Below are 14,013 nucleotides of genomic sequence, written 5' to 3' on the forward strand. Positions count from 1 at the left end.
AGTCGTAAATGACAAAGACAATGGTGTTCACAAGGTCCTGTGCTAGGAAACTGCATGAAGGAAACAAAAGTAATCAATGCAGTGGTAACCTAAAAAGTAAGTGGGGTGGTCTGCTGGTCAAGTTGGTGCATTGTGAAAGTGTGATGGTTCCAGTAACACAAAAAATATGGCAGCACAAGTACAAGGAGCCAGCAGGACAAACACTGGCACAAGGAACTAAGATTTAAATCAAACAATATGCCCCCAAAACCTGCCACGCGGGTGGTCAACATGGTATCTTTAGTGCCTTGTTTAAACACTCCTTTATCGGTGAGTTGGACCAAAAACTAGTTAGGAAGGGTGAACTAGAAAAATTTTCCAAATAATACCACAGGAATGGCCTTAATACTGCACAACAGTGCATATATACAGCAAACCATTACGGTGTACTTAATAAGCCCTAGTTCACATTATCACAGCATTACCTAATTGGGAGATGCAGTTCACGTGTATGAAGAAACAGGCGAGGCAAAGAAACAACACAGTAATGGCCTTGCTATTGCACGAAAGTGTATAGATAAAGCACACCATTACAGTGTACTTAATAAGCCCTAGTTCACATTATCACAGCATTACCAAAGTGAGAGATCAATGACCGTAATACTGCACAACAGTGCATATATACAGCAAACCATTACGGTGTACTTAATAAGCCCTAGTTCACATTATCACAGCATTACCAAATTGGGAGATGCAGTTCACGTGTATGAAGAAACAGGCGAGGCAAAGAAACAACACAGTAATGGCCTTGCTATTGCACGAAAGTGTATATGTAAAGCACACCATTACAGTGTACTTAATAAGCCCTAGTTCACATTATCACAGCATTACCAAAGTGAGAGATCAATGACCGTAATACTGCACAACAGTGCATATATACAACAAACCATTACGGTGTACTTAATAAGCCCTAGTTCACATTATCACAGCATTACCAAATTGGGAGATGCAGTTCACGTGTATGAAGAAACAGGCGAGGCACAGAAACAACACAGTAATGGCCTTGCTATTGCACGAAAGTGTATATATAAAGCACACCATTACAGTGTACTTAATAAGCCCTAGTTCACATTATCACAGCATTACCAAAGTGAGAGATCAATGACCGTAATACTGCACAACAGTGCATATATACAGCAAACCATTACGGTGTACTTAATAAGGCCTAGTTCACATTATCACAGCATTACCAAACTGACAGATGCAGTTTGCCTGTATGAAAATACTGGGAAGGCACGCAAAAATACAAAATTTGGATGACAGGTAATTCCACAACATTGAATACCACCAGAAGAATCCAGTGTTATGAAACAAGTTTGGTCACAGCAGTAAAACATGACAAGAAACCTTTTCAGTATGGATTTTCTCCACTGATTGGGGGACTAGTTCAATAAATAGTAACGCTTGAAAATAACTTATCAACTCTTCCCAGGTAACAACAGTTGAATGAAAAATGTATAGATATATATATCGCAACTTGCTGTAGTGACTTAGTGGTCGTGGAGTTGTGTTGCTAAGCATGCTGTTGCGGTTTCGATTACCGTTTGCACTGGCCGCATGTTATAAGGGGGGTAGAACAGAAAAACTTCGTGCACTTGGATTTAGGTACATGTTAAAGAATCCGAGGCTGAGAAAACTGAAAAAAACTGAAAATTGTGTGCTAAAAAGGACACTTTCCTTGCCTAAACACTGAAGTATGCAATGAAAAAAAAACTAAATTAAATTTCAAGCGCTATTAATGTACTTATTAACATCTCGCAGCATCTCCATCTGCATTTCGTCACGCAGCCTCAGAGGTACACGCTTCATTTTTTCTCCCAGAAATGCGGCAAAGTGATCAATTTCATCATACTCCTTTGCCAGAATTTTGGTGATGTTCTCAATTTGCTCATCGTACTTATCTTTCTTCCTCTTCTTTTTTGGTGGCTGCGGCTCCGGCACTTCGACACACACGTCAACAAGGCTCGATGCCTCTGTTCGGTCACATGCACTGACCTCGTTATTACCCTCGTCCTGGTATATCGCCGCAAAAATTTCTTGAGCCGACTCAACGTGGCCATTTGCACTGGCACTTTGCCATTCATCTGCTGGTGGAGCCGTGAGGTTTCCTGATGTCCTGGAGAAAACAATGTTGCATGTTTTAAGTTAGGTCTACTAAGCACTGCTTTCATCAGAAAAAGCTCAATTGTCATGTGTGACTTATTAAACATTCCACACATAAGGTCACTGTAAATATGCTTGTCTGTGCATTTCTTTTATTTCTATGAACCTTTTTGTTCATAATTAGCTCGTTTATACATGCACGTATGTTTGCTGTCAGGCACAACATTCGTTGTAATGCTGGCATGAGGCCACAGAAAAAGTACCACCATTTGTACTGCAACTTTCTGTTATGAACTTACGGTCTTCCTATCATGCCGTCTTTTAGAAAAAGAAGCCGGACGAAAAACGTCCACTGCTTATCCTCGTCGAGGCTGTCGTCTGCGGCCGCGCCGCTCTTTGCCTCGTTGCGCCCTTTCAACACACGGCGGAAAGTGTCGCGCAAATTTTTCCACCGGGCTTTCACGTCGGCAACTGCGTATAAAAATGAGCACATAGCACCCATTGTAGTTCGCGCACATGCGATGATGAAGGCAGCATTCGCTCTATACATGCATGCCTGATCTTGTCTCATGCAATTTCAATGCGAGATATATACTATAGATCGCACTGCTTTTTAGCAATTACAGGGCCGCAATTTTGCAGTGGTGCCTTTTCCCGCGCTATTATTTTTCGCGCTTGGTTAAAAGTGGTGATCAAGCAGCGCTTCGCCCGCGTTTTATGAAAGGGCTGGATCAGCAGCATAGAATGCAGCAGAAGTAAGTCAAATTTGAAACCAAGCACACAATGTAAATAGCGACAAAGCACAACTCACCGGTCGATCCGAGTTCCGCTGCTACACGTCGCCACGCTGCCTCGCATACTCCACGGGACTTGTATTCTTTCTTCTGGAGGTCCCACAGGCAGCGCTCTCGCTCAACAGCGTCTATGAGACGCTCACTGAATTCGTTTTTGTTCTCCGCATTCGCCATACTCAACGTAGATGCTGCAGTACGCTCGACCCAGGGAGGCCGTCTCCTCAGCTCGTCCGAAAAGCGCGCGAAAGCAAACCGGTAGTACGTCACTAATGTACATCCTGTTCCGGCTGTCTACTATTGGCTAGTCGCTCATAGCACTTCCGGGCGACGAGCGACGGATTCTAGATTTGCAAAACCGAGCGATCGCGCGACAAGACCGAGCGATCTGTTCAAGCGACGGCCCGATCCGTCGCGCGAACCCGTCGCTCGTCGCTGTCGCGCACAAAATCGCGCCAATGGGGTTTAGCCTTTAACGAGCACATTTAATCCTTAGATGTATTTGAATATCGCGGCCAAGAAATCGATTTTCGCGGACATCATCAGTCCCTTTCCACGTAGGTGTGGGGCTCGGAGCGGGAGCTTTGGCGCTTGACAGTGGCCTGTGGCTTGACGAACCAACCGACTGAGCTATCTTTCCGGGCAACATTCAAGGGTCACGAGTTCAAATCACATGTTATGTTCCTTTTTTTCTTTTCTTTTCTTTCTTTCTTTTTAATGTCTTTTCCTTCATTTTATCACTGTACGGAAACCCTCTTTAAAAAAAATTATATGTATCCTCAATTGTGTATGGCCACACATGTGCAGGTCCTAAATACCAGGTTGTCTAGCCGACTGCCATCCGTGCGGTATAACCGAGCTCAGATTGGTCCACCTTGACTGATCAAATAGGGCACCACTGTAGGTTAAATGAGGCGTACAACTCCTGCGCGACCCGCCGTGGTTGCTCAGGGGATATGGTGTTAGGCTGCTGAGCACAAGGTCGCGGGAGCGAATCCCGGCCACGGCGGCCGCATTTCGATGGGAGCGAAATGCGAAAACACCCGTGTACTTATTAGGTGGACGTTAAAGAACCCCAGGTGGTCGAAATTTTCAGAGTCCTCCACTACGGCGTGCCTCATAATCAGAAAGTGGTTTTGTCACGTAAAACCCCATAATTTAATTTTTAATTTAACTCCTGCGGGGACGTTAGAGTATCCGTGTTCCGTGCAAGAGGACCGTGATTCAAATCCCGGTGCCGCGCAATTCTCCACTGGAAAATACAAAAAAAAACCGTGTGTTGAGAAAATTGCACAAACAGGCCTGGAGTGCGGCCTGATCCCGGTGACCAGAACCGGTAACGCACTCTCTCACCAGAGCAGGATTGGCCACCCTGGCGCAGTACTTGGCCATCACCTCCTATATGAATACAACAATCGAACCCCGGCCCTCAGTCCCCAGTAGCCGCGATGCAACTGGCCACGGCGGCGGTCAGATCTGTGACGCTGCAGAGGGTGCTAAGAATACCTGGCTCCGGATAGGCCGCCATTGGAATCTGAACCGGGCAACGTTTAACGTTAGAACGCTATCTAGGGAGGCGAGTCTAGCTCTGTCATTGGAGGAATTAGAGGGTAGTAAATGGGATATAATAGGGCTCAGTGAGGTTAGGAGGACGAAAGAAGCATATACAGTGCTAAAAAGCGGGCATGTACTGTGTTACCGGGAATTAGCGGAGAAACGAGAACTAGGAGTCGGATTCCTGATTAATAAGGAAATAGCTCGTAACATACAGGAATTCAATAGCATTAACGAGAGGGTGGCAGGTCTTGTGAAACTTAATAAGAGGTACAAATTGAAGATGGTACAAGTCTATGCCCCTACATGCAGTCATGATGACCAGGAAGTCGAAAGCTTTTCCGAAGACGTGGAATCGGTGATGGGTAAAGTAAAAACAATATACATTATACTGATGGGCGACTTCAATGCCAGGGTAGACAAGAAGCAGGCTGCAGACAAGTCAGTGAGGGAATATCGCATAGGCTCTAGGAATAGCAGAGGAGAGTTATTAGTAAAGTTTGCAGAACAGAATATTATGCGGATAATGAATACCTTTTTCCGCAAGCGGGTTAGCCGAAAGTGGACGTGGAGGAGCCCGAATGGTGAGATTAGAAATGAAATCGACTTCATACTCTGCGCGAACCCTGGCATCATACAAGATGTAGACGTACTCGGAAAGGTACGCTGCAGTGACCATAGGATGGTAAGAACTCGAATTAGCCTAGACTTGAGGAGGGAACGGAAGAAACTGGTACACAAGAAGCCAATCAATGAGTGAGTGGTAAGAGGGAAACTAGAGTAATTTCGGATCAAGCTACAGAACAGGTATTCGGCTTTAACTCAGGAAGAGGACCTTAGTGTTGAAGCAATGAACGACAATCTCATGGTCATCATTAAGGAGTGCGCAATAGAAGTCGGTGGTAACGCCGTTAGACAGGAAACCTATAAGCTATCGCAGGAGACGAAAGATCTGATCAAGAAACGCCAATGTATGAAAGCCTCTAACCCTACAGCTAGAATAGAACTGGCAGAACTTCCTAAGTTAATCAACAAGCGTAAGACAGCGGACATCAGGAACTATAATATGGATAGAATTGAACAGGCTCTCAGGAACGGAGGAAGCCTATAACAGTGAAGAAGAAACTAGAAATAGGCAAGAATCAGATATGTGCGTTCAGAGACAAAGCCGGCAATATCGTTACTAATATGGATGAGATAGTTCAAGTGGCTGAGGAGTTCTATAGAGATTTATACAGTACCAGTGGCACCCACGACGATAGTGGAAGAGAGAATAGCCTAGAGGAATTTGAAATCCCACAGGTAACGCCAGAAGGAGTAAAGAAAGCCTTAGGAGCTATGCAAAGGGGGAAGGCAGCTGGGGAGGATCAGGTAACAGCAGATTTGTTGAAGGATGACGGTCAGATTGTTCTAGAGAACCTGGCCACCCTTTATACGCAATGCCTCATAACCTCGAGCGTACCGGAATCTTGGAAGAACGCTAACATAATCCTAATCCATAAGAAAGGGGACGCCAAAGACTTGAAAAATTATAGATCGATCAGCTTACTGTCCGTTGCTTACAAAATATTTACTAAGGTCATCACAAATAGAATCAGGAACACCTCAGACTTCTGTCAACCAAAGGACCAGGCAGGATTCCGTAAAGGCTACTCAACAATAGACCATAATCACACTATAAATCAAGCGATAGAGAAATGTGCAGAATATAACCAACCCTTATATATAGCTTTCATTGATTACGAGAAAGCGTCTGATTCAGTCGAAACCTCAGCAGTCATGGAGGCATTGCGGAATCAGGGTGTAGATGAGCCATATGTAAAAATACTGGAAGATATCTATAGCGGCTCCACAGCCACCGTAGTCCTCCACAAAGAAAGCAACAAAATCCCCATAAAGAAAGGTGTCAGACAGGGAGATACGATCTCTCCAATGCTATTCACAGCATGTTTACAGGAGGTATTCAGAGGCCTGCAGTGGGAAGAATTGGGGATAAAAGTTGATGGAGAATACCTTAGCAACTTGCGATTCGCTGAAGATGTTGCCTTGCTTAGTAACTCAGGAGACCAATTGCAATGCATGCTCACTGACCTGGAGAGGCAAAGCAGAAAGGTGGGTCTGAAAATTAATTTGCAGAAAACTAAAGTAATGTTAAACCGTCTCAGAAGGGAACAGCAGTTTACGATAGGTAGCTGAGCACTGGAAGTGGTAAGGGAATACATCTACTTAGGGCAGGTAGTGACCACGGATCCGGATCATGAGACTGAAATAACCAGAAGAATAAGAATCGGCTGGGGTGCGTTTGGCAGGCATTCTCAAATCATGAACAGCAGGTTGCCACTATCCCTCAAAAGGAAACTGTATAACAGCTGTGTGTTACCAGTACTCACATATGGGGCAGAAACCTGGAGGCTTACGAAAAGGGTTCTGCTGAAATTGAGGACGGCGCAACGAGCTATGGAAAGATGAATGATGGGTGTAACGTTAAGGGATAAGAAAAGAGCAGATTGGGTGAGGCAACAAACGCGGGTAAACGGCATCTTAGTTGAAATCAATAAAAAGAAATGGGCATGGGCCCGACGTGTAATGAGGATGGAAGATAACCGATGGTCACTAAGGGTTACGGACTGGATTCCAAGGGAAGGGAAGCGTAGCAGGGGGCGGCAGAAAGTTAGGTGGGCGGATGACATTAAGACGTTTGCAGGGACTACATGGCCACAATTAGTACATGACCGGGGTTGTTGGAGAAGTATGGGAGAGGCCTTTGCCCTGCAGTGGGCGTAACTAGGCTGATGATGATGATGATGAATAGGTAGGAATGGAGCTGGCTCGAGCTAAAGCTTTGTCTTAAAAACAGTGCATCATGCCGGCTCTATATGAAGTCCATTACACAGAACGTTGGCGTATAGGCAAGCTCGGGGCCATAGGCATGTACAAATAAATAAAAAAAACATAGCTCGAGACAAAAACAAATGTCAGTGGAAGCTTCGCTGGAGCAGTTATCTCGGCCAGACATCTCGTTCGGAATGTCGACGAGCTGTCTGGCCACTGGAAAATGGGAAACCGAAAAAGCTTGTGGCGATGCCGCATCTGCACGCAATTTCGCACAATCCGAAAAAAATCGGACGTAAGCGTGGGGTGGACGTTGTTTTCAAAGCCTCTTGCAAACCCTCTATGTTATGCTCCCTAGCACGTAACCAGAGCAAGCAAAAAAACGCGAAATATGCATGCATGTGGGAAGAGACACCCAAGGACACTTGCGTCACTGAGATCGTTTACAATATAGCGCTAAGTTGCGTTGAGGTTTACAAAGGCCAAACTGGTCGATGTGTAAACCACCGACTTAGAGAGCACTGACCATCTTTGAAGGCTGTAGTGGGTGGTATGCACCTATGCCTCCGCAGAATAAAGATTGCGGTTGCACACGGATCTTTGACAATGCAGCGATTGTCAGCGAGTCTAGTAACACTCTGGTGAGGTAAATGATTGAGGCTGGCCAGATATATGCGCACACTCAGCCACGTGCGCTAGTGTCCGTCAGTACTGCTGACAGATAAAGAAATGTTATCTTAGTAGGTGTTGGGTATTTTCTGGAACTTCTGCATGCGAATCTGTGTGAGCCTTGTATCTGCCTTCTGACTGCGCATGCGTGCCCCCATCGCTTGTTCGGGAACTATTAATTAAACTTCAGTGCGAGGGAGCGCCTGTCGTGCCCTGATAGCTTTTTTTTTCGCCCTTATTCCGCTCAACGACACAGCATGATGCACCCACTGGCTCAACAGTCAACGATTCTGACTTAAGTGAGTCTCGTTGAAAGACAATACATTGTGAATTAGCTCAGTACATAACTCGGCGCACCTTTATGTGAACTTGTGCAATTTTTATGCTATTTATTCGCCTCTGCTTCCAAGATTCTTTTTTTTGTTCTCTTCTTCATGCCGTCAGTGCAGCTATACAGATTATTCTGGCAACGCACACTGCAGTGTTAATGGACGTTAAAATGTCATTGATAGAACGCGCTCTCACTAAGCATACTGTACAGCAGACCATGCCTCACTTAGGTGATGCTCTATAGCTCCGCTATTATTCTCCTTCCTTTTTCTGCTTTACCCGCCGTGGTTGCTCAGTGGCTATGGTGTTAGGCTGCCGAGCACAAGGTCGCGGGATCGAATCCCGGCCACGGCGGCCGCATTTCCATGGGGGCGAAATGCGAAAACACCCGTTTACTTAGCTGCACGTTAAAGATCCCCAGGTGGTGGAACTTTCTGGAGTCCTCCAATACGGCGTGCCTCATAATCAGAAAGTGGTTTTGGCACGCAAAACCCCATAATTTTAATTTTTTCTACTTTACTTAGTCGCTGGACTTTATTTACCAAACATTTTATTCGCTTGTGTGCATCCCCTTCTTTGTCCTCGTCTGTTTAGCGCTTAGGCTACTCATTCTGCCCACTACCGACAATTACGAACTCCGCGGTTTTATTGTCTCAATTACAAAATACTTACTGCCTGCTCTCAGGGACAAAATATTGCGACGGTGTAGGAGGCTTGCACTGGTGTTAAAGTAACCGCAGCAGCGAGGGCTCCGAACCACAGTAACGGAAAATAGTCTACCTTGGCTTTTGTTCTCACGCTGCTGGCACATACCATACTATAACATAAATCCCCGGCAGCAAAAGCGCCGTCCCGGTACTGGCTAAAGTATATGGCGCTAGCCCGAGTGGTAGGGCTTGAGACTCGATATCTGTACAAGTTCTGTAGCCGGGGCCGCTGACGCATTGAGGGCGACGACAGGGCAGGCCTCGTATGTCAAGTGTCACTTGGCGTACCACGTGATAGGGTCCAACGTAACGGGGCAGCAGCTCTTCGCACAGGCCCACGCGACGAGAAGGCCGCCAGAGGAGGACGAGCCAGGATCGAGCCAGGATCGAAGTGGGCATCTCGGTAGTGGTGTTCATAAAGCGTTTTTTGAAGTCCGAGATGCTACAAGACGGTCACGGGCAAGGCGGCGGGCAATCTCGGCGCGGACAATGGCATTCAGGGCGTAGAAGCAAGTAGCCGATGAATCTGTTGGAAGCAAGGAATCAAATGGCAGGAGCGCGTTGAGGCCATACAAAAGATAGAAAGGTGACTTATCCGCAATGCCATGGCGCGAAGAGTTATAAGCGAACGTGACAAAGGGCAATGCACAGTCCCAGTCCCGACGATCTTCTCACACATACATTTCGAGCATGTCGGTAAGCGTGCGGTTAAGGCGCTCAGCCAGTCCATTTGTTTGGGGATCGCAAGCTGTCGTGAAGTGATGATGGGTGGCACAGGATTGTAGAAGATCGTCAACGACTTTGGCGAGGAAGCAACTGCCGCGATCCATTAGGAGCTGACAAGGAGCACAGGAGAAAGTCGGCAACATCAGTGGCGCAGCTCGTGAGGACAGCAGGCGTGACAGCGTAGCAAGTCGCGCAATCCGTGGCGGCCGCAATGCATCGGTTTCCAAGTGCTGACACTGGGAAAGGTCCAAGTATATATGTCCAAGCCAGCACAGAAAAACGGCTCGCCAGTAATGTAGATCGGCTGGAGTACGTCTGCTGTACGCGAGGAGGGTCTCTTGCGGCGTTGACAGCTCTCGCAGTTTGCAACGTATTGTCGAACGGAACGGTGAAGGGCAGGCCAGAAGAAACGCCGACGGACGTGGTCTTAAGTGCGAGCGACGCCTAGTGGCCAGTGGTGGAGCCATCGTGAAGCTGTGCGAGCACGCCCGATCGTAGGTGTTCCGGAGCGACAAGAAGAAGCTAGGCGCCGTTGGGATCATACTTGCGCCTTTACAACACATTGTCTTTTAAAACGAAGAGCCGGAGTGGGGGTCGGAGGGTTGTGTGGTGAGGCGATCGATGACAAATCGTAGGGAGGGGTCACGACACTGCTCGATGGCGATGTTGAGAAAGTCCGTAATGGATAGAACGCAGGCATCATTGTCGTCGTCGATAAGATCAAGTGGGCAAGCCGGGTGTCGAAAAAGGCAGTCGGCGTCGTGGCGCAGTGTCCCTTGTTTATATGTCACAGAAAAGGAGTACTCCTGTAGCCTTAATGTCCTGAGGCCGAGGCGTTCCGTAGGGTCTTTCAGCGAAGTTAGCCAACAGAGGGCATGGTTATCCGTAACAACAGAGAAGTGTCGCCCGTAAAGGTAGGGGCGAAACTTCGCGATGGCCCACACGAGAGCGAGGCATTCACGTTCGGTTATGGATTAATTCTGCTCAGAACGAGAAAGGAGTCGACTAGCGTAGGAAATAGCGCGAGACAACCCATTCCGTCGTTGGGCAAGAATAGCGCCGATGCCATGACCACTCGCATCTGTACGAACTTCTGTTTCGGCGGCCCTGTCAAAATTAGCCAAAATGGGCGCATTCGTGAGCCTAGTAATAAGTTCGGAAAAGGCGGCGGCCTGATCGGGTCCCCGCGAAAAAGAAGCGCGCTTCTTGAAAAGGCCAGTCAAGGAGCGGGCGATGTCCACGAAGTTCTAGATGCAGTGCCGAAAGAGGGAACATAGTCATATAAAGCTACGGACATCGTTCGGGAATTCTTTTTCAGCACGAACCTTGTCGGGATCAGGCTCTAGGCCGGCGGTGTCAACGAGGTATAGTCAAGGACTTTGATTTGACGGCGCCCGAAATGACATTTAGCAGAGTTGCGCTGTAGACCGGCTTTTTCGGAAAACGGCAAAAACGGCGGAGAGGCGACGGAGATAGCTTAAGCAGTTGGGCGAATAAATAAAAACATCACTAACGTACCAGAGGCATACGGGCCACTTAAGACCTCGAAGAAGAGAGTCCATCATGTGTTGGAAGGTGGCAGCAGGATTGCAGAATCCAAACGGCATGACTTTAAATTGGTAAAGGCCATCGGGTGTAACGAAGGCTGTTTTCTCGCGATCGTGTTCAACAGCAATTTACCAGTACCCAGAGTTGAGGTTAATGAAGGAGAAGTAACTGGCGCCGTGCAAACAGTCTAACGCATCGTCGATCCATGGAAACCTAGAGGCTACACGTCCTTCTTTTTGACCTTGTAGAGATGGCGATAGTCCACACAAATCTCCAAATGTTATCCTTTTTCTTCACCATTACGACTGTGGGGGCTCAAGAACTGGAGGAATGTTCTATAATTTTCTTCTGAAGCATTTTGTCGACCTCAATTTGTATGATAGCACGTACAGGTGCTGACACAGGTGGTCGAATCGCTGAGCAGTGCATCCGCTTTTAACTTGTTCGAAGCTTCGGCACGCCGCAAGGACGGCATCAGCTGTCGAACAATCCTTGCACAAAAGAGAACTGAATGCGTCGTCTGCAATTCCCATTAGCACATGGCCGGCTTTGGCCGGTTCCGACATGTCTGCTTTTTTACAAAGAGCCAGCACGTCCTGTATTCCTGTATATAGGAAATCTATCACCCTGGACGACTGAACCCGTGTCGCAAGCTCTTGTCTGGCTGACAGCTGACGTCCGGCAGGTTTTTCATATACGTCACGCATCCTTTGCTTGCAGACTTCCCAGCTAGTCCAGTCTTCTTCGTGTTTGTCATACCACATGCGAGCCATGCCTTGGAGGTAGAACATTACGTTGACAAGCAGAGCGTCGCGTCCCATCTGTTATGGTCGCTGGCGCGTTCATACTAGGTGAGCCAGTCTTCCACGCCCGCACCATTTGTGCCGGTGAAAGTCATTGAGCCAGGAGGGAGCGATAGCACTAGATGTGATGAAGCCTCGGTGGATGTGGACGGGGCGGCGCCCTTTGAAGACATCGTGACGGAACCAATGTGGCTGCCACTACGGAGATCCGGCGCAATGTCGTAGTGAGCGTGCCCCACACCTCCACCACATATGACGGTGCAGGAGACCTGCAAATAAACGCAGCAGTGAGGGCCCCGAACCTCGTCTTTTTCCACTCTCGCACTGCTGGCGCATACCGTACTGTAATAATACTTTGAATAAAATGCACTCAATATTTGGCCAAGGTTGCAACCTGTTTTCGTTAGAGCGTATTCACATCGTTGGAAAAATCACGCATTGAATAGTACGCGCGTCAGCCGAAGCTGGAGAACAGAAATAACGCTGCGTTAATTCCCGGATTACTAACTTGTAATAATTTTTTTTTCTGACGCAGACACTGAGGCGACTATAAAGTGCAGGAGCCGAGTTGAGTCTTTCGTTGTGGGTCGCTCGTGTAACTAGTGAGGTAGCGCAAGTAATCAAGTTTGATGTTCCTGTACCGGTTATCACTGAGAACATGCCTTCGTAGCCTTGCTTCGCCCTGTAATTCTGTCCGCCCCTGCACCAGAATTTGCGAACATTCTTTAACCGCCACCCGCCATGGCTACTCAGTGGCTATGGTGTCCGGCTGCTGAGCACGAGGTCGCGGGATCGAATCCCGGCCACGGCGGCCGCATTTCGATGGGGGCGAAATGCGAAAACACCCGTGTGCTTAGATTTAGGTGCACGTTAAAGAACCCCAGGTGGTCAAAATTTCCGGAGTCCTCCACTACGGCGTGCCTCATAATCAGAAAGTGGTTTTGGCACGTAAAACCCCAAATATTATTATTATTATTCTTTAACCGCCAACAAAGCGTACGGACGATCGATGGTACGCACTGAAATGTAGACGCGCCGGCGCTTCGCAACGTGTTTCGTCGTATATTTATTAGATTAATTGGTACCTTATGATTCAGTGAATTGAAGCGTGTTTCATCGTATATCTATTAGATTAATTGGCACCTTATGATTCAGTGAATTGAGAATACTCTCCTCGAACGTCACTTTTTATGCAAGCGGACATGCCTTTTATTAGCGGCGAGAATTTGGAGTGGCGCCCTCTTGCGAGTGACGTCACGGCCAGAACGCCGCTCGCTCCGTCTCACTCGGCTGCGTCTCGCGCTCGTTTCCTCCGTGCGTGCTTAGGGCATTGGCGGCTCGAGCCGTCCTTACAGAAGGTTATTTGGGATTATTTCTGCTGCCATACCTCAACCGCAGTTTCTTCTTTTAAACCGCGTGAGTCATGAAAATTTGCGACTTGGATATCGCAAGCTATGTAGCGCTGAAGGGGTCTACTGGTCTTGCAATGCATATATGCGCCGCGTCGGTTCATAAATTTTACTGAAAAAGAATGTCTGCAAGTTCAACACGTGAAGTTATTTATGATGCTCCTCTAAACACTTAACATTGCCTTATTACTTAAGTAAGAGAGACATAGCATTTTACATGGTAAAAATACCTTCATATTTGGTGTCAACAATCCGTGTTAGAAGGACACTGCCCAGCGAGACGGTCATCATGATTATTATTACTCTGGTGAGTTGTTTTAGTCAAATGTGGCAACTTCATGTATTAAGGGCTACAAGGAAGAGATGGGCGCGCATTTTGTGTGAAAAGGTTCGGCACTACTTCCACCGTTCTCTGAAACAGGCACCCAGAAACGCATTGGCTGTTAACACGATGGCGCATCGTGTATAGTATATATTTACTTAACGAATGCCATAACAGCAA

The 14,013-nt window shown here is 47.2% G+C and overlaps 1 protein-coding gene across 1 annotated transcript; it reads right to left on the reverse strand.

The window, feature by feature from the left end:
* Positions 1-1,675: 1,675 nt before the first annotated feature.
* LOC135905043 (transcription factor Adf-1-like) lies at positions 1,676-3,150 on the reverse strand. Its single transcript, XM_065436046.2, has 3 exons — positions 2,954-3,150; positions 2,442-2,613; positions 1,676-2,155 (listed from the first exon to the last, which is right to left on the reverse strand). Exons 1-3 carry the CDS (start codon positions 3,108-3,110, stop codon positions 1,765-1,767), a joined length of 720 nt encoding a protein of 239 aa, XP_065292118.1. The 5' UTR covers positions 3,111-3,150; the 3' UTR covers positions 1,676-1,764.
* Positions 3,151-14,013: the final 10,863 nt, after the last annotated feature.

The sequence above is a fragment of the Dermacentor albipictus genome, chromosome 6, assembly GCF_038994185.2.
Source record: "Dermacentor albipictus isolate Rhodes 1998 colony chromosome 6, USDA_Dalb.pri_finalv2, whole genome shotgun sequence".
NCBI classification, from domain to species: Eukaryota; Metazoa; Arthropoda; class Arachnida; order Ixodida; family Ixodidae; genus Dermacentor; species Dermacentor albipictus.